At 45.7% G+C, this 26152-nt stretch overlaps 2 protein-coding genes and 1 long non-coding RNA gene across 6 annotated transcripts in view; 1 reads left to right on the plus strand and 2 right to left on the minus strand.

The window, feature by feature from the left end:
• The window catches only part of LOC309358820, a 58181-nt gene extending 35745 nt beyond the window's left edge, over positions 1–22436 (minus strand). The window contains exon 1 of the long non-coding RNA XR_014163639.1: positions 22219–22436. This is a non-coding gene — a long non-coding RNA (uncharacterized lncRNA). The remainder of the gene's footprint in view (positions 1–22218) is intronic.
• On the plus strand, positions 121–24989 carry LOC309358579 (uncharacterized protein). Of its 4 annotated transcripts, none has more exons than XM_081891887.1 (6): positions 121–903; positions 18646–18990; positions 20135–20446; positions 23302–23427; positions 24387–24433; positions 24843–24989. In XM_081891887.1, exons 1-6 carry the CDS (start codon positions 867–869, stop codon positions 24948–24950), a joined length of 975 nt encoding a protein of 324 aa, XP_081748013.1. In that variant the 5' UTR covers positions 121–866; the 3' UTR covers positions 24951–24989. The 4 variants fall into 4 exon arrangements, with proteins under 4 accessions (XP_081748013.1, XP_081748014.1, XP_081748015.1 ...); XM_081891890.1 differs by lacking the exon at positions 121–903 and adding an exon at positions 1008–1243; XM_081891888.1 differs by lacking the exons at positions 18646–18990; positions 20135–20446; positions 23302–23427; positions 24387–24433; positions 24843–24989 and adding exons at positions 1821–2165; positions 2281–2364; positions 4328–4636; positions 6580–6884 and having other exon boundaries at positions 125–903.
• LOC309359259 (uncharacterized protein) lies at positions 9439–17513 on the minus strand. Its single transcript, XM_081892726.1, has 7 exons — positions 17470–17513; positions 15789–15935; positions 13375–13686; positions 12071–12343; positions 10959–11060; positions 10756–10805; positions 9439–9615 (listed from the first exon to the last, which is right to left on the minus strand). Exons 2-7 carry the CDS (start codon positions 15832–15834, stop codon positions 9583–9585), a joined length of 816 nt encoding a protein of 271 aa, XP_081748852.1. The 5' UTR covers positions 15835–15935; positions 17470–17513; the 3' UTR covers positions 9439–9582.
• Positions 24990–26152: the final 1163 nt, after the last annotated feature.

A 26152-nucleotide genomic window follows, 5' to 3' on the forward strand; every position in this document is an offset into this window, starting at 1 on the left:
GGGAAGAGAAGGGAAATAGAAGATCAAGCTGTATTCAAATTAAAGGCCAGGCGAAATAGCTCTGATTTAACCAACGGAAGGTTAAATCCTGCAGGGCCCTAGAATCACAGGACAGAGCATTCCACCAGGTCGGGGCCATCACTGAAAAAGCCCTGGCCCTGGTGGAGGATGGTCTGACTTCCTTCGGGCCCGGGACCTCTAAGCTATGGTTATTCATGGACCTTAAGGTCCTCTGCGGGGCAGACCAGGAGAGGCGGTCCCGAAAATACGAGGGCCCTAAGCCACCATGGGCTTTAAAGGTCAAGACCAGCACCTTGAACCTGACCCTATACTCCACCAGGAACTTTGCAAGTTCTGGGACTCAGAGACACAGCGAATGCCATACAGGATGTGAATTTGCCCAGGAATCAATAGGTGGGAAACCGGATCCCTTGCCAACTCATTGTGAAAATATGGCAATCAGTCGCTAACGAACTGGTGTCCCCAAACAGCTGACAGGCAATCTTGCCTTCAGTCTAGGCACCCAAATTCTGAAACCAGCAGGGTGACTTGACTTGACTGCTGAACAAACTTGAAGCAGAACACACACATGCACACACAAATATCTGGAAAGCTGCATAGAAGCAAGAGATTTGGAAAACCTAAAACTGTGCTGGAATAAGGCCAGTGATCTGTTGACCAGCAAAGGATTCAAAGGTGGATTAGTGAGACAGCCCCCACCACTGACTTTTCTCTGTGCTGCCCATCAAGATATTTCAACGCCCACATGGAAGTGGTTTCTCTACAAGAAGCCAGCACCACATTAGATTTTGTTCCACTAAAGCTGCTGCACATTCGATGTGGGCTTTGGGCTTCCGGCTGCTGCAATGCCGCTGACCGCGTACCTCTTTTTATTCTCCGCAGGTAAAATTTCTTCTGATGCTTTTATCTGACTCTGAACTCTTGGGATGCTTCCAGACGAACCCTGTTTGTTGAGCATTCATCCCGATTTGTTTGCACAAACTACGTTGGCTACTTCTTGCGTTCCGATTTGTCTGCAACATCACTCCAAGCAATAGTTTCCCTACGCTTCTCATCACTTTCCTTACTGTAATATGTTTTATGGGTCTTTGAGGGGGGGCGGTGTTGTTGTGTAATAATGCAAAATCTGCTCTAATTGTAACCCAGATTTGCCAGGATGGGACTGAATCCCACCCCCAAATCAAGGAGATTCTGGAAGCGGTCTGAGCACCTGAGAAACTCGGTGGGTTGAATATTTATGCGCTCTGAAACTTTCTACAGATTACCGTATTTTTCGCTCTATAGGGCGCACCAGCCCATAGGGCGCACCTAGTTTTTTGGGGGGGGGAAAGAAAAAAATTATTTTCCCCCCAGGCGCGGGGCTGGGGAAGCCCGAGCTTCCCCTGATCACAGCCCCCAGAACAGGCTGCTATCCGCAAGCCTTGGGAGCCTGGCGGGAACTCCTGCAGTGCTCCGAAGGCTTGCGGATAGCTTCCTGAAGCCTGGAGAGCGAGATAGGTCGGTGCGCACTGACCCCTCTCGCTCTCCAGGCTTCAGCGAAAGCCTGCATTCGCTCCATAGGACGCAAACACATTTCCCCTTCATTTTTGGAGGGGGAAGAGTGCGTCCCATAGAGCGAAAAATACGGTAGTTATTTTCCACCTTCTCCTTTAGCATGTATCTCGTTTCCAGGGCTTCAGTTGCAGGACATTGTAGGGATTCTCAAACAGCATGATGTCTCCTTCAACGTCTTCTTGCAAGAAAAGTCAGAGCGAGAAATGGCAACTGTAAACGGTCCTTGCGGTCTTTCTCCTCCACAGTGTTCCCAGCACACTTGCAGATCCTGCATCCGACCCGGCGGTTCCTGTTCGTGGATATTGGGCTGACAGCACAGATCTCGTGCACTTCTGTAGAATATATTGAAGATCAGGCATTATCATTCAGCTGGTACAAAAGAAGAGAACACGGAATGCCAATTTTAATCAAGAGCTGCAGTGTTAGAAAACCCGGAGACAGATTTGCTTGCAAAGTTAATCCTAACCGTCGAAACGCCGTACTGGAGATCCTTAATGTGCAGAGCTCTGATTCTGGGCACTATTTCTGTGGCCGAGCAAGTTCTAGTGGCTTGCATTTCAGCAACACAACATCTTCACTGATTATTGGAGGTAAGAGATCAGGGCGGACGGAGGTTTGCAGTGGCACTACTCATCTCAATGGCAGATTTGTTAATTTTAAAGCCACTGGGGCAATAACTAAGCCCTTTGTTCATTCCCCAGATAGGCAGAGCCCAATTTCCGACCAAGAGATGGAGTCAGGAAGAACGAGAAAGGTGCAATTGCATTTTATTATGCCGCAAACCTGGAAGTGAGTGTTCTGGTTTTCAAATGTTCTTTGGAACCCGAACGTCCAATGGGGCTTCCGTGTCTTCCAATTGGTTGCAGGAGCTTCCTGCAGCCAATTGGAAGCCGTGCAGTGGCGTAGCGTGGGGGGTGCAAGGGGTGCCAGCCGCACCGGGCGCAACATTTTTGGGGGCGCACTCGGAGCTCTCTGCCCCTACCTGGTCCTGGTGGCTCACTCTCTCTCTCACAGTGCTGGCTGCGAAGGAAAGGACAAGGCTGCGCGCTCCCCAGCCCAGGCGCCGCCTTCTGCGCGCACACTCGCTTGCAGCTAGAAGCCCTGCAGAAAAGGCCGTCGGGTGCAGGAGCGGCGCCTACATCGCGTTTCCCGGAGGGGGCGCGTCGCCCGGCATTGGCGCGCGTTTGGGCGGGCTGCGGAGGGCGCGAGCGCTGCGTGCGCCCCAGGAGGCCGGCGAGGGCGGGAAAGCGGGCGGCTCGCTCCTCCCGTGCGCCCGAAGGGGCTTTTTTGGCGGTTCCCCCGCTGCTACGAAGTCCTAAGCAACGAGAAGGAAAGCGCCTCATGAGCATAGCACTGGAGGGTGAGTCTCAACTTTTCTGGACGAGCACTCAATGTGTTGCAGATATTAAGCATAAGAAACGCTCCTCATTGTCCACACCCATAAAAATATTCATTTATTTTTTTATAAATATTTTATTAAATTTTCAAATACATAATACAAGATCCCTACACCAAAAAGCCAGAACCAAAATACCAAAGAGCCATATAGAAAGAAAGAAATAAAAAAGAAAAAAGAAAAAAGAGAAAAATATAACCAACCATTCAGTACAACTTTTCTTATATAACTGATTGGACTTCCTCACATCTCCTTACCCTGCATTATTTATAATAAGAATGTCAGCAAATTATTACCTTGTTTCATACCTTATTTTGTACTTTCCAAATATTATACTTCTAAATTTAAAACAATTTTTATCAATTGCTCATACCTTAAAATTAAACGTAGTGTTGCCTTAAATTTCGACCTTTTCTTACTTATAACTTAATTTTCTATTTTACAAAGTCTATTTGCTGGAACTGATATTTTCTAAATCGTGCAAATACTTAACATTCATACAACTTATAATGTTTTTGTAAATAGTCCTTAAACTTCTTCCAGTCCTCTTCCATTGTTTCTTCTCCCAAGTCTCGGATTCTGCCAGTCATTTCAGCCAATTCCATATAGTCCATCAATTGCGTCTGCCACTCTTCCCGTGTGGGCAAGTCTTGTGTCTTCCAATACTTTGCAATAAGTATTCTTGCTGCTGTTGTCGCATACATAAAGAAACTTCTGTCCTTTTTTAACACTTTCTGGCCGACAATGCCCAAGAGGAAGGCCGCCGGTTTCTTAACAAAGGTATATTTAAATCAGTGGCGTAGCGTGGGGGGTGCAGGGGGGGCCAGCCGCACCGGGTGCAACATCTGGGGGTTAGGGTTAGGGGGCGCAAATCCACGGGTTAGGGGGCGCAAATTACTTGCCTTGCCCCGGGCGCTGACAACCCACGCTACGCCACTGAAGCCGTGCCTTGGTTTCTGAACGACAGACTTCCGGAACGGCTTCCATTTGACTTCCAAGGTACGACTGTATACTAACCCCAAGATCAGAGGCAGCCTGTATGTAAACCAGCTCCTCTTCCTAGTCTTCTTCCTCTGTCTGCCCATCCCTGTCCCACCACCAGTCCCTGAGCTCTGAGCTATTTTCCCCCTTGGGGGTTCCCCAGCTGCCCCCCCCCCATTCCACTGCCTTAAACCCGTCCATGATATCCAGAAACATTACTGACCATGGAGGCAGATCGTAGCCATTGATGCTGAACTAGACCTTTCCGTTGATCTTCGTAATTTTCAAAAGCGCAGTGCCAGGGCAGAAATCTGAAACGCCCCTCTTCCTCTGAGATTGTTCTTACCGTGCCCCTTGCTTTGTTTTCTTCATCAGACAGTTATACTCCGAGCACCCAGGTGATGCTTTTGCAGCCCTCTAACCAAGACCCAGATTCCCGGTTCAAGAACCAACTTGTCTGTGTGGTCCATGGTGTGTCCAACTTAGTCCAGGTGTCCTGGGACGTCCCGGGAGGTCTCCAGCAAGAGGGCCAGACCTTTTTGGCGAAAAACAGCAGTGGGTTGTTAACATTCCTCAGTGTCCTTCGCCTCCCCATGGAGTCACAATACATTGGGGGAAACATCACCTGCGAAGTCATGTTCTCATCCAGAACCATTGTGAAGAAGAGTTCCGTGTTCAACGCATGTGAGTAATTCTGCAAGCCACTGACTTTGCTACCATAAGACATAGGAACAGAGGATCTTGCCTTGTTCTTGGTCCATCCAGTTCACCTAAGGAGTAGGAGAAAGAGACATCTGAAGGGGAAAACGTGATTTCATAGACTTGGCCCTGATCTGGTGGAACGCTCTGTCCCAAGAGACATGGGCCCTGCGGGACTTGACATCTTTCCACAGGGCCTGCAAGACGGAGCTGTTCCACCAGGCCTTTGGCCAAGGCACAATATGACCCCCTCCTTTGGTAATCCTCATAGAACTCTATCCCAATGGTTGCCATTACGGTAATTTGATTCTGAATTGATTTTAGAACGAATTGATTTTAGAATGCTGTGTTACTCTTATTGTTGTTGGCCGCTCTGAGCCTGGCTTCGGCTGGGGAGGGCGGGATATAAATAAAAAATTATTATTATTATTATTATTAGAGTCGGAAGGGACCCTGTGGATCAACTATCCCAACCCTCTGCAATGCAGGAATATTCTGCTGTCTCATACAGGGATTCAACCCGAAACCTTGGCATTATCAGCACCGTGCTCTAGCCAGCTGAGCTACGAGCTTAGTGGCAGAATGGGGCGAGAAGGGGAAGCTCTAGGGAGTTGGAATGGTGGGGGACTGGCAAGCAGGGCTGACAAGGGTGCAGCCCCTATTGTTGTTGTTTAGTCGTTTAGTCGTGTCCGACTCTTCGTGACCCCATGGACCAGAGAACGCCAGGCACCTCTGTCCTCCACTGCCTCCCGCAGTTTGGACAAACTCATGCTGGTAACCTCGAAAACACTATCCAACCATCTTATCCTCTGTCGCCCCCTTCTCCTTGTGCCCTCCATCTTTCCCAACCCCTATTAGTACAATATAAATAAATAGCCCCTATTAGTACAATATGAATAAATATACAGAACAGCATCGTGCCACAGCTGTGTCAAACACCACCGGTGCCAGGGCTGCAGAAAAATGTTTGAGTATCCGTCACTGTCTCCGAGGCTGGTGGTATAAACAAGGAGCTTGAGAAACTGTTAAGACTTCTCTGTCCAGGGAAGGAAGTCCTTAGAGCAAGTGTGTTCTCAATTAAAGGAGAGTGTGTGTTGCGGATAGGGCCAGGCAAGACACCCCGTAGTTGCCAGGCAGGATAGGTTGAAGGGGCCCGGCTCGGATTGGTGGATGGGTGTTGCTGAGGTGAAATTGATTTTGCCAATTTGGAGGTGGGAACAGAGGTTATTTAAGCAATGCTCACAGCAATCTGCTTTCTCTTTTGATGTGGGCACCGGATCACCTGCCCGTCCTCCCTTGTTTCGGGCTTGTGCTTTGACCTTGCTATGCCTGTCATGGGGTCGTCCACCTTGGTGCGGGGGCCTGGTAGGAATTTTTCCATTTGGCTGATTAGTGTGTGCCATTTGGTTTTTGCCTACTGCGTAGCAAATCGTCACAACTTGTAAGGTTGGCGGTTAGGCATTGGTTTAAATTGGTTGGTGGAGGGGTATGGATTGGCTGGGCCTGCCCCTCCAATGCTGCTGCTGCTGCACGGGAATTCCATTAAAGCAATTCAGGGACTTACCATCCTTTCGTCCAAACCCCTGGAATCGGGTTTGGGCCGTGTAAGCCCCTGGGAGCATGCGGGGAGAAGCTGAGGGTCTGTGCCGCAGCTCCAGTTATCCCTGATCTTGTTCCTCCACACTGGCTTTCGCTGGAATCCGGGAGTCAGTGCTGTCCCCCAAGGCGGGGGGCGACAGATAGTCTTAACCAATGCCTAAGCAACCACTCACAATTTGTATGTTCAATAAAGTTGTGGCAAAAATTATGCCAAAAACCTTAAACAAAAATTATGAGTGGTGTGTGAGTTATTGGGGTAGGGGTGTTTTGGGGGACCTCAGCACGCAACTGATCTGATGTTTCTTATCTTTGTAAAATTTCCCCTGTAGATGTAGAGATTCCTCAGTGCCACTTCAGACATACATTGGTCCTGGATACACTGACGTTGCTGCTGCTTCCCCTAAACTTCCTTTGGATTCGCTTCTACCCTTCCGACTCCTAAACGGCATCAGGAATCACGTCCGAGGAAAAACTTAAAGGAGGACAACATGTCGCTTTATGTGGAAGGAAATCCACAGAATTATTAGGAGGGTTTTTATAATATCCTAGGAGGTGGGCAGAAGTTAGACCGCTGTATAACTGAATATATTTACACGTTGTCTGTATCTCGATTGCCCAGGCTGCAAGGTGCAATGCTGGATATAAACATTTATAAATGTACAAGGCAAACACATATGTAAATATATAAACCACGTGTCTGAAATAGTACAGGAGAGCAACCCTGAAGCCATTTTGACTCTTCTCTGCAGTTGATGAAGGAAATGGGAAAACCTCCCCATTGTCTCTTTGCTCACAAATCCTGTCTTAAAGGGTGCATTGGTGTATGAATAGGGTGAGCCCGTGACCTGGATTCAGGAACTGAGTATTTCCTCTTTGCATTTAAGCTTCTCAGGAAAACTGCGTTTTCACAATAAAATAAAGAATTTTATTATTCATTGTTTTTACTTTATTATCTTTTTTATCCCACTTTTTCCTCCAATGAGTCCAAGGTGGTGTGCCTGTCAGGGATGATTTTGCTGTGATTCCTACATTGCAGGGGTCCTTTTCGAACCCTACGGCTCTAGGATTCTATCAACATCCCAATTTGCGCTTCGCCGTGCAATTCACCCGCTGTGCCTTTAAACCTTGCCCCGCTCATTTATCGCTCGGGTTTTGGCATTCAAACGTCTGGCGGAAACAGAGACCCGAGTTCGAATCCTCCCTCCAGAGGTTTAGGCCAAAATCGTCAGGGCAGAGTAGTTCCCAGGCAGAGAGGACCAGAAGGAGGCAAAAGCAAACTGACAACAGTTTTCTACCTCTCATCAGCCTGTGACCAAGATGAGCAAAAAAGAGATGCTATCACTTGCACAGCGGTTATCAGAAGAAGCCACAATAATTGCCTTAAAGCATGTCACAGGGTGAAGGGGCCCGAGGCTGTTTGACCACATTTGTTACGGTCAGGGTCCAAACACCGTTTGTGGTCTTTGGGTCTGAGCCAGTCTTGCTGCACTTGGGGCTTTTCTGCTCACAGGAAAGGGTGTGGAGCCGCTGTCTGTGCTGCTAAATTCTTCCCTGGCTTAGGCTCACAAGAAGCGGCCTTAAACTAGGGTTACCAGATTTTATCCAATGAATCCAGGGACACTTTTTTATTTTTTGAAGCTGAGTAGCAACAGGGAGTCACTAGTGGGGATGGTGAGGCAAAAGACCCTGGGTCCAAGCACACATGCATATGGTATAAAGGTGCAAAGCCCTTCTTTTGAACCCTGTGAAACATAAATGCGTGGAGTTTTTTAAAAAACCGAGCAATGGCCGCCTGCCCGCAACTCCCGAGCCTCCCCCGATCAGTCAAAACAAAGGGGGCAGGAGATCGGGGAAGGCTTGGGAGTCTGTGCGCCATTGCCCAGGAGGGGTGCAAGGCACGCGGTTTCTCTGGGCAGAGAAACTGCGTGCCTTGCACCCCTCCTGGGCAATGGCGTTCCACCCGCCCATGACTCCCAAGCCTCCCCCAATCTCCTGCCCCCTTCCCCCTTTGATCTGTACCGCCGGACGTCCCCGGTTCCCTTTTGGCAGTGGCGGCGGCAGCAGCAGTCAGCAGCCCGGAGCCAGCCTGGTAGCGCAGTTGGCTCTGGCTGGCATCAGGAGCTGCTCGCTGTTTGCTGCTGTGGCGCCCGCCATTTTTCCTCACAGGAAGTCCCCACATGATTTATCTTCTGCGCAACATATCATATGGGTACTGCAGGCGCCATGGCAGTGAGCAGCTCCTGGAGCCAGCCAGAGCCAACTGTGCTACCAGGCTGGCTCCGGGCTGCTGAGACTGCCGCTGCCATGTTTCCCGGGGACAGATTTGCAAATCTTGGGACTGTCCCCGGGAACCAGGGATGTCTGGTAACCTTACCTTAGACAACTATTTTACTTTTAAAAGACGACTGAAGGCGGCCCTGTTTAGGGAAGTTTTTAATGTCTGATGCTGTATTGTTTTGAATATTCAGTTGGAAGCCACCCAGAGTAGGGCAGGGTATAAATAATAAATTATTATTATTATTATTTTGAGATGCTTAAAAATGAGGGTCTGGACATAAGCAATATAGCTAATATTGTACTGCCAACTTTACTGTATGCTTGTGAAACATGGACCACTTATAAACGCCATCTCCAACTCCACTAAAGATTCCATCAACGGTCTCTCTGGAAAATTTTCCACATCGCTTGGGAAGACAGGTGAACTAATATCAGTGTACTGGAAGAAGCAAAGATCACCAGTGTTGAAGCAATGATTCTTCAACATCAACTTCCTTGGACTGGTCATGTTGTGCGGGTCCCTGATGATCATCTTCCAAAGCAACTACTTCTATTCTGAACTTAAAAATGGAAAGAGTAATGCTGGTGGTCAACAAAAGAGGTTTAAAGACTGTTTCAAGGCAAATCTAAAAAAATGTAATATAAACACCGACAACTGGGAAACACTGGCCTGCGAGCGCTCCAGTTGGAGAACAGCCTTTACCAAAGGTGTCAGGGGCTTTGAAGACACTCGAACTCAGGACGCAAGGGAGAAACGTGCTAGGAGGAAGGCACGCTTGGCAAATCCACACCGTGATCAACTCCCGCCTGGAATCCAATGTCCCCACTGTGGAAGGACTTGTGGGTCCAGAATTGTGTTTATGGAAGACAATCTTACTTGGCTAAGATGATTGCGAAAAGGGGGTAAAATATTTAATACAAGCATCTATGTTCAGCAAGTTAAACGGTATCAAAGTTGGGCTGGACTAGGCGGCCCTTTGGGATTGCAACACTGCAACTCTACGAAAGTCTCAGTTTTGCTTTTCTTTCTTCATCGCTCCAGTTTGATCCGGATTTTATTTGCTGCAACGTAGCTCTGCGTACTCTGTCTGGAAGGGGAAGGAAGCAGAGCAGTTATAGGCTGCTCACACGTTGTAAAAGTTGATTTCCCACATCTGTAAAATGAAATGAACTTTTGATTTTTTAACTAGAATGTTTATCTCTTTTGCATGAATGGGTATTGGAAAAAAATGGTAATTTTTGAAAAAACAAAAAACCTTTTAGTTACCTTGGGGAGTTTCTACCAGAAAGTTACTTACAGAGAAGGATATATTCAAAGTAGAGTATTACAGCCTAGTAAAAGTGTTTATGGTCACTGGCAGACTACAGTGGTACCTCAGGTTAAGTACTTAATTAATTCCGGAGGTCCATTCTTAACCTGAAACTGTTCTTAACCTGAAGCACCACTTTAGCTAATGGGGCCTCCTGCTGCCGCCGTAGCACAATTTCTGTTCTCATCCTGAAGCAAAGTTCTTAACCTGAAGCACTATTTCTGGGTTAGTGGAGTCTGTAACCTGAAGCGTCTGTAACCTGTATAAGCATTTTTGCCAGCTCACCTGTCCCGTTCCCCACTTTGGCATTTGTTGAATATCAAAGGCCTAATAATAATGATGATTATCTTAATTAATAATAATTTGTATCCAAGAGAATTCTACTCTGAGTAGTCTCAATTACCACCATCCTTAATCACTACACATCATCAATAAACATTTCCTGGGCAGCTTGCAAACCACATTTAAACTCTCTTTCAGTTCAGGAAAGCTTCAATGCCTGGTCACCTGGATACCATTTCCCCTCACCATAGGTGATCATCCACAAGCCTTTTCACATCCAAAAATCCTTATTGAGCCCGGCTTCGGCTGGGGAGGGCGGGATATAAATAAAATTTATTATTATTATTATTATTCAAATGCAACCCACACTTCTGTACTACCTAGGGTTGCCATATTTCAGAAATCTGGACAGAATTGTTCACTTTTTTTTTTTTTTGCAAAATAATAAAAAAGAGGTTTTAGAGCTATTTTTTTCCAGAAATTGCTAAAATTGCCACAACCAGTATGGTCTCTCTGTGTGTCTGCCTATCTGCCTCCTGGGTTGTCCAAAATTAGGACTGGTTCCTTCCAAACCCTCCTGCAAAATACAGGAACACACATCTTTCTGAAATTTCAGTACGCAAAGCCAGAGTTTACCTGTGGGATCTCCCTCATGGGTATTTGATTTCCTGGTTTCTCTGCATTCCCTGTGAGGAAGGGGGAAAAAAGGGACATTTCATTGGTCTACTCAGAAGCAAGTTCCTTCAACTTCCGTGGGATTTCCTCCTAGCTCCCAGTGTGTCTCACGCACTTCATGGCACCTTGAATAACGACCACAGTTTATCTTACAAAAGGATTACCCGTGTGAAGAAGTTTTCTGAAGAATAGGGCCGAGAGCGGGATCAGGAGGACGACGGCGACAACGCAGGGTACCCCATAATATAGTATGGAGATGCAGTTCTCTGTCAATGAGAAGGAGAGGGAAACGGGGGTCAGCAACTAGACTGGCCATTGGGTGGTCAAAGGGAGAAGAGGGAGAAGACTGGGAGGAGGAAGTTTCAGAAGCTGTGGCAGACAGCAGTCCAGAATCAGAATGTGGGAGGCCAAGAGGCAGAGATGAGGCAGGCTGGTGAAGAAATCTGCCCTTCCTGCTGCAACAAGCTCCCCTCCCCACTGGTCTCCCAGGACCAGGAGAGGTATGAAGCGGGAAGAGCAAAGGCAGGCACACCGGCATAGTCTCAGATTGGTTGGGGAGGACTTGGAGTTGGAGGAAGCTTAGGCAGCTGTGGTAAGGCAGGGACCTTCAGCCTCGGCAACTGCCTCATAGGGGCAAGACCTGCAGAGAAGCGTTGCTGTGCTCACAAGGCCTGGCGCTCCTGAGGAGACCTTGTCTCTTCTACTAAAGAGTTAACTTCACTTAACGCCGTGGATTTATTGCTGGCCCACTTCTACCAAAGAGTTAACTTCACTGAACACCATGTGATTTATTGCTGGCCCACTTCTACTAAAGAGTTAACTTCACTGAACGCCGTGTGATTTATTGCTGGCCCACTTCTACTAAAGAGTTAACTTCACTGGCCCACTCCTGACGGATAGACACATCTACAGCAGCTGGAATGGATATGGGACCAGTGGCATTGCCTCCTCCTGCTTGCCTTTATCGAGGATGGAGAGGGGTGAGCGTGCATCTGTGTCAAGGATGGGGGATCTTTGGCCCTCCAAATGCTTCTCAACCAGAATCCCCAATCTCTCTGGCCCTTCACACGCTTTCTGGGGGTGATGAGAGCTCAGCAACATCAGGAGAGGCAAAGGTTTCTCACACCTGGATGAAAGAGAAACCTCTGCCCAGTGGGATGTAGATTCCTGTCCCCTGCTTCTCCCCCTCTTTGCTTTCGCCTGACACTCTCTCCTGCCCCATTGAAGAGCTTATTCAGTGCAAATCTACCTGGGCCGGTTGACACTGTGTTTATACCTGCTGGAGAACCAACATTTCTCTTCTCTGAACAGGTATCAGGCACCTGTGTTGGAGGAATCAACTTCACACTCCAGATACTGAAGTCTCCATTTCCGTTTGCCATGGTAATGTAATTCTGGTCCTGAGATGTTTCCTCACTCATATTCCAGGCGTTGAAATCCCCCTTGGGGTCAGCATCAAAGAAGACACAGGGAAGGGGGGCGGCGTGGTTCAACTGATCCTGCTCTGAGGAGGTTGGCATGGCGACAAAAAGACTCCGCCTCAAAGCACCTGAAAGAACATTGAGAAAGATAGTCTTACGTGCCGCTCCAATCTCTGAGTGGCCAGAGATTTCAGGCATTCCAGGCTGAAATATACTCAGAGTCGAGTGCGGATTTCATGCTCTTTATTCGGCTCATAGTGGTGAGGGGGAATGGAAGTTCCCCCAGAATGTCTGCTTTATATATATTATTTACACAATGGGCCCCACGTGATTGGCTAATTCTGGGATTCACCTGTAGGCCAATCTGGTTGCGGATTCACTTCCACCTGGAGCTGGATTGGGTGGCTCCTGTGGACCAATCAGACTGCTGCATTCTGGACCCTATTGTTCTAGGACCAATCAGACTGCTGCATTCTGGACCCTATTGTTCTAGGACCAATCAGACTGCTGCATTCTGAATCCTATTGTTCTAAGACCAATCAGACTGCTGCATTTTGGATCCTATTCAACTCAGTACATAACACAGGCACTTGGCTGGATGAAGAGAGACAGGAAGTTAGGGCAAGAGGAACAGGAAATACTATTTGCTCCACCTCACGGTGTGACGATTTGCTACGTGGCAGGCGAAGCCCAAATGGCAACAGCCAATCAGCCAAGTGGGGGAAATTCCTGCCGTGCCCCTGTCCCAACGACAGATGACACACGACGGCATAGCAAGGTCAAGCGCAAAGCCCTAAAAGTAGGGAGAGCTGGGCGGGTATTCCAAATGCATGCGCCGAACGAGGGAGCTCTGGGTCACGTACATGGGCATAAATAGGTCCCTTGAATCGTTTGGACTGCGTCCCACTGGCCAGATTGCACCCAGCTTTGAGGGACCTACCAATCGGGTGTTGTGGCTGACCAATTGTACCCACCCACAACACAGGGTGTCGGTTTTCCAGGTCTCACTCCTCTTTAAGGGAGGACCCGATTTTCCAAAGTTTGCTGGAGGTGCCTTCAGGGATGGAACCTGAGGCCTTCTGCTTAAAGGTGATCCCTAGGCAGAACATACTTTCAAGAAATGCTGATAATTCCCCCCAAAATCTTCAAAGGCACTCACCTGAGATGACCAGCCTAGTCCCTCTCATGAGCCTGGTTGTGGCGCAGTAATAAACCCCAGAGTCGTTCCTTTGCACATCGCTGATCCTCAGACTGTGCCCTTGGCTTGAGTACCTGCCCTTTACCTGTTTTGCGTATCGAAAACTCTCGTAAATCCTGCGCAGATTTTTGCCTTCGTCCTCCTTGTACCAGGGCACCATCAACGAGAAAGTTTCATTTACAACGGGGCAGCGGATGTCAGCCATGTCTCCAGGAGATACCCAGATGAGGGCCAGATCCTGCATCATTTCAGAATTTCCCTCTGACTGAGCAGCTATAAAATGGAAGCAAAGGAACATGAGATGAGCTGGTAGTAAAATGAGTGAAGGGGAAAGATTCAGACATGTCAGACTGTGAATTTATCCACAGTCCTTCTTGGAACCGGCATTGATATTATTAATTGAAATATACATTCTTAAAAAAAACCAGAAGCATTTTTACTTGGTATTATAGGTCAGGACATTAGTAGGCAAGATGTTAAATTGTTTTTATATGCAACAACTGCGGCAAGAGTATTGTTAGCCCAGAAATGGAAACAAGAAGAAATTCGGACGAAAGAAGAATGGCAGACGAAATTAATGGACTATGCAGAATTGGACAAAATGACAGGAAGGATTCGAAACCTGCGGGACCAGAGATTCACAGAAGATTGGAAGAAGTCTATGAATTATTTGAAGAGCAACTGTAATCAACAAATTACGCTAGTAGGACTACAAGAAGTTTTGTAAGGAGAAATATACAAAGTGTTACAAAGTAGAAAAAGATAGAGATATTGGTTATGAGTTTGAAATGTAATAGGGAAGATAAGAAATGCATACTGAGAGATTAGATTGGAAAATTTTCAGACAGGATTGATGGAATTCAAAAATTTGAATAAGATGTAAAAGTATGTTTTATTACTGTTGAAAATGATATGTTTTTAAAAAAACATAATAAAAATTATATATATATAAAAATATATTATTAATTTACACCACAAATTTTGGACCGTGGGTCTTTGGCGACGGTCAGTTTCATGCATTTTAACGGCAGGCGTGCTTATTCTATAACCAATACTTGAGGCATCTAAACAAAGCTTTACTTAATGCCCAGCTAAGATGGAATATTTGTAGCAGGGAATGTAAGAACACAAATATTCTGATTTGAATAAGCTATAAAAAATTAAGCTATAAATGGAGTGGCATTTTACAAGACAGATTTATACTCTTTATTTTTTAAAAGACCTCCTACGTTTTCGTCCCATCGCATTGGGTGCATTTTCTTGCACCTGTGTAAATGAAGAAAACGAGAAAGAGAGCAGCCAGTGCTGTTTTGTTTTGTTTTCATTTGTTTTAACTTAATTTTTACTGGAGACCTTTTTGCTCCAACCTCATGCGAGATAGAATGATGAAAGACCCACCTCTGTGGGGCTGCTCTGAGGTGTGGGGGGGGAGGTTTAAGGTTTTGCCACCGAAGCTTACAAAACGTTTTCACCGTATAGCTTTACCAAACAAAAGCAGTAATTCATATTCCCCTCACAAGTACACGTACATGTATATTAGTTGCCTAAAGTCTAGCTGAATTTCCTCAGAACAGAGTTCTAAAAATGAGTGCTCTTTGAACATGGCATATTAGACACTATTCATCAGTCAGCTTTTCTTGCTTCAACTGCAAAATCTCAGACCAAAAGGATCCAACGTCAGCAATGGCAACCAGGCGAGATATTTACAATAATATCTAAGGGTTGTAATTTCCATGTTCACTGATTTTGATGGACCTAAATTGGCTGCATCCAGTGTCCTGAACAGACCTACTCTGAGTAAGACTGATGGTGGATACCCAGAGGTAAATCTCACTGTGTTCAGTGGGGCTTTCTGTCAAGCAAGTGTGTTTAGGTTTTTCAGCCTAAAAACCAAAACCAATATAAGGATACAATCTGCTGAGATCAAGTCTTTTAGCTTTCAAAGATGCTTACTGTAGAGTGACGAATGGAGGAACAAAAAAGATGCATTCAATGCTGATTGGTTTACATTTAGTTGTTTCATGAACTGTCACCTGGAGGAACCTAGACAAAGAAACTCAGATATCTTTTAGGCGTAATTATTTGACTTAACATGAGGCAATTGTTTTCTCCCTTGCAGACATCCTGACTGTATTTTGCTTTGTAGCTGATGAGCAATACCCATTATTTGCTCAGCTAGGTAGCCGTGTTGGTCTGACGCAGTCAAAATAAACAAAGAAATAAAAAATTGTCCAGTAGCACCTTAGAGACCAACTAAGTTTGTTCTGGGTATAAGCTTTCGTGTGCTACTGGACAACTTTTTAATTTCTCCATTATTTGTTGTTTGCATTGTTTCATGTTATTCTTAATAAAAATCAGATAATAAAGATACGTACTCGGCAGATAAAATAGAAGGAGCCCAATAAAGTGTGAGAGAGACATCTTCTGGTCCTCTTCAGGTGCTGAACTTGAAGGCAGCCCTGCGGGTTCAATGGCTCTCTCCTCCAGCCTAGTGCTGCGTGTGACGTACGTCTCTCAATTTCCTGCCAATTTCCGTGGGTTAGAAAGTCAAAGGTTGGGAAACGAAAGCCGCCTCTGACTTGCACGGGGTCCCCCACACAAGACTCACAGGGGCAGACTTCAGCACCTTTGCTTTGAAGCCACAGGAGCAGGGAGATTTTGGAAAAAAAGAGGAGAACTTATTTCACCTGCAACTTCTGGGGGATTGGGAGAAATGCGGCAAATATGCTTTCAGCATGCAGGAAGATGAGCTCAGGATAGAGTACCACATAATGGTTCAAGTGATGCATAAATTTTAGGGAAGAAAATTGGGGGGGGGTCACCATTTTCCACAAAGCATAGGAATATCATTTACTGTATTGTTTGCTCTATAAGACCCACTTTTTCCCTCCTAAAATGTAAGGGGAAATGTGTGTGCGTCTTATGGAGCGAATGCAGGCTGAGCAGCTATCCCAGAAGCCAGAACAGCAAGAGGGATAGCTCTTGCTGTTCTGGCTTCTGGGATTCAGAATATTTTTTTATTGTTTTCCTCCTCCAAAAACTAGGTGCATCTTATGGTCTGGTGCGTCTTATAGGGCGAAAAATACGGCAATGATTTTGATCTGCAGAGGCATATTTAAAGCATAAATTTCCCAAGCTGGTTTACCTACACAAACATACACCAGCATGTGATAAATGAAGGGGTAAACAAGCCAAATTTTCTGAGAGGAACAATACATTTTTGTTTTTGTTGTTTAGTCATTTAGTCAAATAGAAGGGGAAGAAATGGAGGCAGTGAGAAATTTTACTTTCTTGGGCTCCGTGATCACTGCAGATGGTGACAGCAGCCGCGAAATTAAAAGACGCCTGCTTCTTGGGAGAAAAGCGATGACAAACCTAGACAGCATCTTAAAAAGCAGAGACATCACCTTGCCAACAAAGGTCCATATAGTTAAAGCTATGGTTTTCACAGTAGTGATGTATGGAAGTGAAAGCTGGACCATAAAGAAGGCTGATCGCCGAAGAATGGATGCTTTTGAATTCTGGTGCTGGAGGAGACTCTTGAGAGTCCCATATGATGAAATATAAAACAGATTTAAACCATTGCATGTGGCAGTTCATAACATACATCAAAAGTCATCTGATTCATCCTTAACACGCCAATAATGAACGAACAAATTGGTACCCAGGAATGCCTAATTGTGCTTCAAGGCAGCCAGAGCAGTTCCTCATCACGTCTAATGTCAGGGCTGGGCTTAGATGGAACAGAAGACCTGCTCCTTCAGACGCCTGCCTATTTTCGCCTCACCAGGCTCCTTCAGGAGGAAAATATTACCTTCATCTTCATTATCATCCAAGTTGAAACTTGTAGCACGATAAGGTATTTTAATATTTTGTTGGAAGCCGCCCAGAGTGGCTGGGGAAACCCAACCAGATGGGCAGGGTATAAATAAGAAATTATATTATATTATATAAGAATTCCCAAGACAGAAGCAGAAATAAGCAAAGGCCTACCTACAATTTGGCCTCGTTTTATTTCACGTACAAATCAAAGCAGCGCACTTCAAAGTTACAGACCTCATGATAAATATTCAGTGGCGAGATTTAATTTCGGTGTCAACAATGCTGGCAAGGGTCCTTTGATTTCCCTTTGGCTATCTCCATACGATACCTTTAAAATAAACAACAGAAACAGAATCGTAGATTTCTAGAGTTGGGATCCCAGTGGTCATCTAATCCAACCCTGGCAATGCAGGAATCACAGCGAAGCTAATGAGGTTAATGTCATGTTATAACACTCCCAAGAACTGTTCCACATTTCCTTTCCCATTCCTTATTTGCATTCGTCCTTTAAAAAACGGGGTTCTATGTTCTGTGCATCTAAATCATAAAATAATAATTTAAAAACTTTCATAGCCTTGCTAGTGCTCAGAAGTCTCTAATACTGAGAGGGACATTTAGGGGCTGCCCAGGACTGATTCTGCCCCAGTCCGCTCCCTCGATGGCATGCCCACAAGGAGGTGGGTCCTCTGCAAGAAGCTGGCATCAAGATAGACCTTCTCACTGTAGCTGCTGCACATCCGATGTGGGTTTTGAGCTTCTGGCAGCTGCGTCTTTCAACAATGCTGTGGGCTGCGTACATTGTTCTGGCCTCCACAGGTAACCTTTCTACTGCTCCTTCTATCTCTTAACACTTAAAGCATGCGAAAGTCAGTGGGTTGTATATTTATGCACTCAGAGAGTTCCTCCACACTCAGTTCAGGCAAAATACTTTCTCCTTTAGCATGTGTCTTGTTTCCAGGGCTTCAGTTGCAGGACAGTGTTGTTGTTGTTGTTGTTGTTGTTGTAAGAGGCTTGCGGCCAACCCAAGAGGAGATTGAGAGCGAGAGCGAGATATTTTTCTTTGTTGTTGTTGTTTAGTCGTGTGCGACTCTTCGTGATCCCATGAACCAGAGCACGCCAGGCCCTCCTGTCTTCCACTGCCTCCCGCAGTTTGGTCAAACTCATGTTTGTAGCTTCGACAGCACTGTCCCACCATCTCGTCCTCTGTCGTCCCCTTCTCCTTGTGCCCTCCATCTTTCCCAACATCAGGGTCTTTTCTAGGGAGTCTTCTCAGTTTCCCAACAACTTCAGTTGCAGGACAGTGTAGGGATTCTCAAACAGCGTGATGTCTCCTTCAACATCTTCTTGCAAGAAAAGTCAGAGCGAGAAACAGCAACTGTTAATGGTCCTTGTGGTCTGTCTCCTCCACAGTGTTTCCAGCACACTTGCAGATCCTGCACCCGACCCGGCGGTTCCTTTTTGTGGATATTGGGGAGACGGCACAGATCTCGTGCACTTCTGTAGAATATATTGAAGATCAGGCATTATCATTCAGGTGGTACAAAAGAAGAGAGCACGGAATGCCAATTTTAATCAAGAGCTGCAGTGTTAGAAAACCCGGAGACAGATTTGCTTGCAAAGTTAATCCTAACCGTCGAAACGCCGTACTGGAGATCCTTAATGTGCAGAGCTCTGATTCTGGCCAATATTTCTGTGCCCAAGCATCTTCTAGTGGCTTTCATTTCAGCAATGCAACATCTTCACTGATTGTTGGAGGTAAGAAATCAGGGCTCTGAGCTTTGCTGCTGCTGCTGTGTTAAAGGCACCAGGGTCTGAATTTAAGCAGAGTCAAATAAGGGCCAGTTCTCAGGATCATCCCATTCACTGGAGGCAAGATCCTTGCGGAATTTTAGCCACTGCTTTCATGTAAGGAGGTCGTATCGCTCCTCTGCCAGGCTGAAACCACATTTGGGTGGATCAGTAGCTTATTGAGTTCAGTAAGTTGATGTTGCCCTCCAGAGCAAGTTTTGAAATGTTCTTCCTCTCAAGGAAACTTTCCCCATCTTGCCTTGTGGGCTGATGTGTTTTTGGTGACAGTGATCTTTCTTTTAAGGACATTGATCTGGAGTTAAAGGTAAAGCGACCCCTGACCGTTAGGTCCAGTCGTGGCCGACTCTGGGGTTGCGGCGCTCATCTCGCTTTATTGGCCGAGGGAGCCGGCATACAGCTTCCGGGTCATGTGGCCAGCAGGACTAAGCCGCTTCTGGCAAACCAGAGCAGGGCATGGAAACACCATTTACCTTCCCACCGGAGCAGTACCTTTTTATCTACAGTGGTACCTCAGGTTACATATGCTTCAGGTTACATACGCTTCAGGTTACAGACTCCACTAACCCAGAAATAGTGCTTCAGGTTAAGAACTTTGCTTCAGGGTGAGAACAGAAATCGTGCTCTGGTGGCGCAGCAGCAGCAGGAGGCCCCATTAGCTAAAGTGGTGCTTCAGGTTAAGAACAGTTTCAGGTTAAGTACGGACCTCCAGAATGAATTAAGTACTTAACCCGAGGTACCACTGTACTTGCACTTTGAGGTGCTTTCGAACTGCTAGGTGGGCAGGAGCAGGGACCGAGCAACGGGAGCTCACCCCGTTGTGGGGATTCGAACCGCCAACCTTCTGATCGGCAAGTCCTAGGCTCTGTGGTTTAACCCACAGCACTACCCACGTCCCATGAGCTGGAGTTACTAAGCATCTTTTCTGAGAAGTCTTGCACACAATACCCTTGAAACCCCCATCATTTCCTGGCATAAAAGCCCAACACCAGGATGAAATTCTGAAGCCTTTGTTATCCATAGGTGGTCCTCCTTGCTGTCCTCTCTTTGGAGATTGTTCTTACTGTGCCCCTTGCTTTGTTTTCCTCTTCAGACAGTTATACTCTGAGCACCCGGGTGATGCTTTTGCAGCCCTCTAACCAAGACCCAGCTTCCCGGTTCAAGAACCAACTTGTCTGTGTGGTCCATGGTGTGTCCAACTTAGTCCAGGTGTCCTGGGACAGCCCGGGAGGTCTCCAGCAAGAGGGCCAGACCCTTTTGGTGAAAAACAGTAGTGGGTCGTTAACCTTCGTCAGTGTCCTTCACCTCCCCGTGGAATTACAAAACACTGGGGGAAACATCACCTGTGCAGTCAGGTTCAACTCTTCCAGCACCAGCGTGAAGAAAACTGCTGCGTTCAACACAGGTGAGTGAATCTTTTTATCCTGACATAAGAATATCAGGAGGCCTTTTTCACCAACGTCGCTTATGGAAGGTCTTGTTTCCATCCTGAATTTTAACAAAAAAACCCCCCAAAAAACCCTACATTGATAACATTGATAATACCGCTGACAGCCTTTTTCTGCTTTTAGCGATGCCCAGTGTTTTGCAAAAATTGCTCAACCAGAGCCAGGGCTTTTTTGGCTGTGGCTCTGATCTGGTGGAACGCTCTGCCACAAGAGATTAGGTCCCTGCGGGACTTGACATCTTTCCGCAGGGCCTTCAAGACGGAGCTGTTCCACCAAGCCTTTGGCCAGGGCACAGCCTGACTCCCTCCTTTGGCAATCTTCACAGAACTCTAGCCCAATGGTTGCCATCAATTTGATTTGAAGTAATTTTTTAATGAAATGATTTTAAAATGTTGTCTTATTTTATTGTTGTTAGCTGCCCTGAGCCCGGCTTCGGCTGGGGAGGGCTGGATATAAATAAAAAATTATTATTATTAATTACTCAAAGGCTCTTGAATATTCATGCCCCCAAATGCTTGCTTTTTCCAGACTGGGCTAGCCCACACAGGGCTAGAGTCTGTGTGATTTGTGCTTGTATTTTTGTTGCTCTTTTATTTCGCATTTGTTGCATTTTATTGCATGACAATCTGAATTCCAAAAGATTCAAATTGTACGTGTCAAATTGTACATGCAAAAAACCACTTGAAGGAAGGTCCGTGGACAATAGTTTGGTTGCTCCTCTATTAGTGAAAAGTAACATACAGACTGAGTTACGTTAGGAGAGATTTGTTCTAAAACAGTGCTGAATATTCATGTGGGCTTTAAGGAGGGGAAATAATTGCAATCTGATGTGGAAATGTGAACTGAATTTAAAAGACTGAAATGTTGTCAGTGGTGACTTGTCACAATGCCTGTGCTCTTTGTCAGAAGAATTTTAAGGTCTCAAATACAGAATAAACATTCACACATATCTAAATAGATGAACCATGTGTCTTAAATAGTAAGGGAGAGCAACCCTGAAGCCATTTTGACTCTCCCAGTGACCTCAAATATTCCTCTGCAGTAAGGGAGGCAAATGGGGAAAGCCTTCCCATTGTCTTTTTGCTTGCAAATCCTGTCTTAAGGGTGCATTTGCGTATGAATAGGGTGAGCCTGTGACCTGGATTCAGGAACTAAAGTGTTTACCATCACAAAAGAATGGCCAGGCTGCCCAGGTAATGCAATCAGTGACCATTATCAGGTATCCCGGCAGACAGGATTTCTGCTGTAGACCACCTCCTCCTGTGATGCAAGTATGATGTTTTAGGGGGGGTGGTCTTGGGCTACAGGGTGGGCAATTTCAAGAGTCTGTAGTGGGGACCCTGTTGTAACAGCTTCTTGAACAAAGATCAGGCTTATTGATCTTTTATGTTACTTTTACAGTGGTACCCCAGGTTAAGTACTTAATTCGTTCCGGAGGTCCATACTTAACCTGAAACTGTTCTTAACCTGAAGCACCACTTTAGCTAATGGGTCCTCCCGCTGCTGCTGCACCGCCGGAGCCCCATTTCTGTTCTCATCCTGAAGCAAAGTTATTAACCCGAGGTACTATTTCTGGGTTAGTGGAGTCTGTAACCTGAAGCGTATGTAGCCCGAGGTATCACTGTATTGTTGTTAGCTGCTCTGAACCCGGCTTCAGCTGGGGAGGGCGGGATATAAATAAAATTTTATTATTATTTATTATTACTAGCTGCTTTGCTTCTCAATATACAGTGGTACCTCGGGTTACATACGCTTCAGGTTACAGACTCTGCTAACCCAGAAATAGTGCTTCAGGTTAAGAACTTTGCTTCAGGATGAGAACAGAAATCGGGCTCCGGCGGTGCGACGGCAGCAGGAGGCCACTTTAGCTAAAGTGGTGCTTCAGGTTAAGAACAGTTTCAGGTTAAGAACGGACCTCCGGAACGAATTAAGTACTTAACCCGAGGTACCACTGTACTCTGGTTGGCCTCTGTTATTTTCTCCTACTGATAGGGAACCTTAGAAGGACTCTATACGGACTCTGGAATGCCTCGTAAGGGGAAAGGAGCAGTTTTGTTTTCTTATAGCATCTCCTCCTCCTGTCGGAGGCAGAATCCCTCTGAATAACACCAGTTGATCACAAGTAGGGCAAGTGCTGTTGTGCTCGGGTTCTGCTTTTGGACTTCCATCGGGGATCTGGTTAGCCCCTTTGAGAAGAGGAGGCTGGACTAGGTGGGCCTGATTCAACTCCGAGACTATCCTTAGGTTCTTATGGAGCCTCCGGGTCCAGGGGCAGTCTATCTGGACTCCAAGGTTCTTAGGGGCATTTGGCCACTGTGGGAACAGAATAATGGACTAAATAAATAAAAAATAAATGACAGAAAATAGAGAAAGATGGAAAGGAATTGCTGAAACAATTAACAGAAGTGGAATACAAAAAGGGAGGTGAGAGGAAGTCGATGAAATGAGGGAATGAAAGATAGGGCATTGAAACGGTATGATGTATGTTTTTAAATTGTTTTTGCTTTGTTTTGTTTAGTCTAATGTGTTAATGTTGTGTTTTGCATTGTTTATATATTGTATTGTATTGTGTTTTTCTTTTTTTTGCTTCTTCTCCTCTTTTTCTTCTTCTTCTCTTTTTCTTCTTTTTTGTAAGGTTTAAAAGTAATAAATATTATTAAAAAACAAAACAAAAACAGAATGATGGACTACGCTGAGCCACTGACCTGTTAGACCAGGCCAGGCTCTCTTCATGTCCTTCTCTAGTCTTTTGCCAAAAACAGCAGTTCCTGAGTAAGCAAATCTTTTCCCTCTCTCTCTCTTCTTTCTAAAGCTTCGTTGACAGAAGGAGACGCAAAGTGCCTAACCCACAAAGTGTCCTTGGCTGTCGTTGCAGGATTGTCATCACTGCTCATCTTCCTGAGTTTCCTTTGGGTCCGATTTGGCCTTTCCAGGCTAGGTAATATGAGGGAACGCACCCCGGGCCAGAGGGGGAGTAACATGAACAATATCCCCTATTCAAGTAGGTGGCCGTGTTGGTCTGCCGTAGTCAAAATAAATTAAAACAATTCTTTAAAAAGATAGTTGAAAAGACTCTTCTTAAAAACCGAAAAACGCTCTGAAAAGAATCAAGTCTTCAAAGAAGTTATAGGATCTAAGGAAGTCTGAAAAAGAATCCTTCTAAAAGAATTTAAAAATTATAAAGTATCACCCTAGAGACCAACTGACTTGTTTTCAATATAAGCCTTAGTGTGCATGCACGCTTCTTCAGATACTCTGAAAACATATCCCCTATGTCAGTTTCTCCTTTTGCAGAGGGCAAAAATGAATTTCTCCGCTTGAAGTGGACAAGGCAGCCTCTGCTCCCCCTGATTTATTTTATATTTTAGTTAGCAAGATTCGTACATATTGCTTAATGAGCAAAAAAGGGTTTTACACAAATGTTAAAAACAAGCAGACATACAAACTGAACAAAAAAATAGACAAAATCAGCCGTTTTCCTCATCAGAAAACATTGAACCAAGTCCTACTCAGATTAGTCCCATTGAAATCAACAAACCTGATTTAAAAAATGCATATATTGGTGAAAGAAAACGTACAGAGATGCATTATGATCGGGGAGATTGTTTGCAAAGAAGTGTATATTAGTAAAAAGTGCATCCCGAAAGTGTTTACTAGGATAAATTGCACAAAAATGCTGGTGAATATTCATGCGTTTTTTTTAAATATAATTTTTAAAAATGCAAATTGCTGCAGAACTGACTTTAATGTTGGGAAAATGAGGGACTTAGGACAGTGGAAATTTACAGATTTGCCCATCAGGCTCAAATATAGAATGCAGAAGGATGTAGGCAGCCCTCTTATTTGTGGATTGGTGCATTTCCTATGTGTCTTATTATTCATTTTTGGCTCCTCAAGGTTCCCACACCAAGATCTCCGAGCCCCCATCTTCAGGGATAACAGAGGTAGGAACTCTTTTACATATATATACATATATAGGTTTTGAGATGCTCTAGGTTTTGAGACGTACACAGTCTCAGGTGTACAATCTGGGCACACAACTGACAAGAATGAGGGATAAAATCAGCTCAGTTTGCATGCTGTCAAATCCACCCGTTTTGAATCCTTTGAAATTTTGCACTCATTCGAATTTTGCATTGCACTCCTCCATCCAAGCTACAGTCACAAAAATGAATATATTATGGGGAGGTGAGCCTGAAAATGAACGAATCTGTGAATGTAATGCACAAAAATACACTATATACTTGCACGAGACTTGTCCCCATGAGGTCTGTATGATTCTCACATGGGATATAAAGGTTGAATTTAAGCCGTCAATCAACTAACAGCCCTCTCCTCCAAATTTCATAACAGGATGGGATTTGCTACGCCCAACTGGACTTTCAAGCAAAGACCCAAGATGAGAGGAAGAGAAGAGTAGGAGCACAAGGGAAGAAAGCCAAAACTTGGAAGGACCTTTGAGAAGCACCAGTTGCTAGACTCTGATTTGTGAGGATTAAAAAAAAATACAACATTATTTAATGGATTTGTTGCCTCCGTTGTGCCAAACGTTAGTTGCTAGACTCCGATTTGAGAAGTCGGTGTTTACTTTCCACCTTAATCGTGAAAGGCTACATTGCTTGCGACAAAAACTCTGCTGTGCGTTTGTGACTTATTCACACCAGATAGGGGAATTCTACATGTGGCTGCAGGAAGGCTGGTCAAGGTCTTTCAACCGTTCTGAGTCAGAGGGAGGTAAGACAAGTTTTGCATCGTACAAATAACACAAGAGAAGGATGAGAAGAGTCGTGTTTGCTTAGATGGGGGAATCGCCAGCTTTCAGAATCTGACTGCTCACTCCCAACTGAGGTGGAACACATTGTAGGGTTGCCAACTCCCTGCCCTACAAGGCTCCTCTGCCTTAAGCAGCATAGCGAGACGCAGAAATCCCATTGGGGAAGCATTGCTGATGGCTGAGTGTCTGCCTTCTCCTTGTCCTGGAGCCTTGCAAGGGAAATAGTTGGCATCCCTGGCTGCAGGAGAAAATGTAGTCCTTAGCTGGCCTGGGGTGAAACAGAGCAGGAGTGGGGAGCATGTAAAGTAAAGGTAAAGGGACCCCTGACCATTAGGTCCAGTCGTGACCGACTCTGGGGTTGTGGCGCTCATCTCACTTTATTGGCCGAAGGAGCCGGTGTACAGCTTCCGGGTCATGTGGCCAGCATGACTAACCCGCTTCTGGCGAACCAGAGCAGCGCACAGAAACGCCGTTTAGCTTCCCGCCGGAGTGGTACCTATTTATCTACTTGCACTTTGACATGCTTTTGACGTGTTAGGTTGGCAGGAGCAGGGACCGAGCAATGGGAGCTCACCCCGTTGCAGGGATTTGAACTGCTGACCTTCTGATCGGCAAGTTCTAGGTTCTGTGGTTTAACCCACAGCGCCACCTGCGTCCCCGGTGAGCATGTAACAGACTGGCAAAAGAGGGGATTTCGGCAGGTACAGCTGTACCTGTAACAGATGCTCATTCTGGCATCAGCCTGACCCATGCAAAGACATTTTTTGAGGGTTGGTGGAAAGATATCTGCCACTCTCAATGGCAAGCCCTGTAACCAAACAGGATGGAAAACAATAAACCTTCCAAATTGGCCAGCAGTCTGTCTCTTTACCAGTTTCGCAGTGTTTAT

This window comes from Podarcis melisellensis (genome assembly GCF_964234715.1).
Source record: "Podarcis melisellensis genome assembly, chromosome: 16".
NCBI classification, from domain to species: domain Eukaryota; kingdom Metazoa; phylum Chordata; class Lepidosauria; order Squamata; family Lacertidae; genus Podarcis; species Podarcis melisellensis.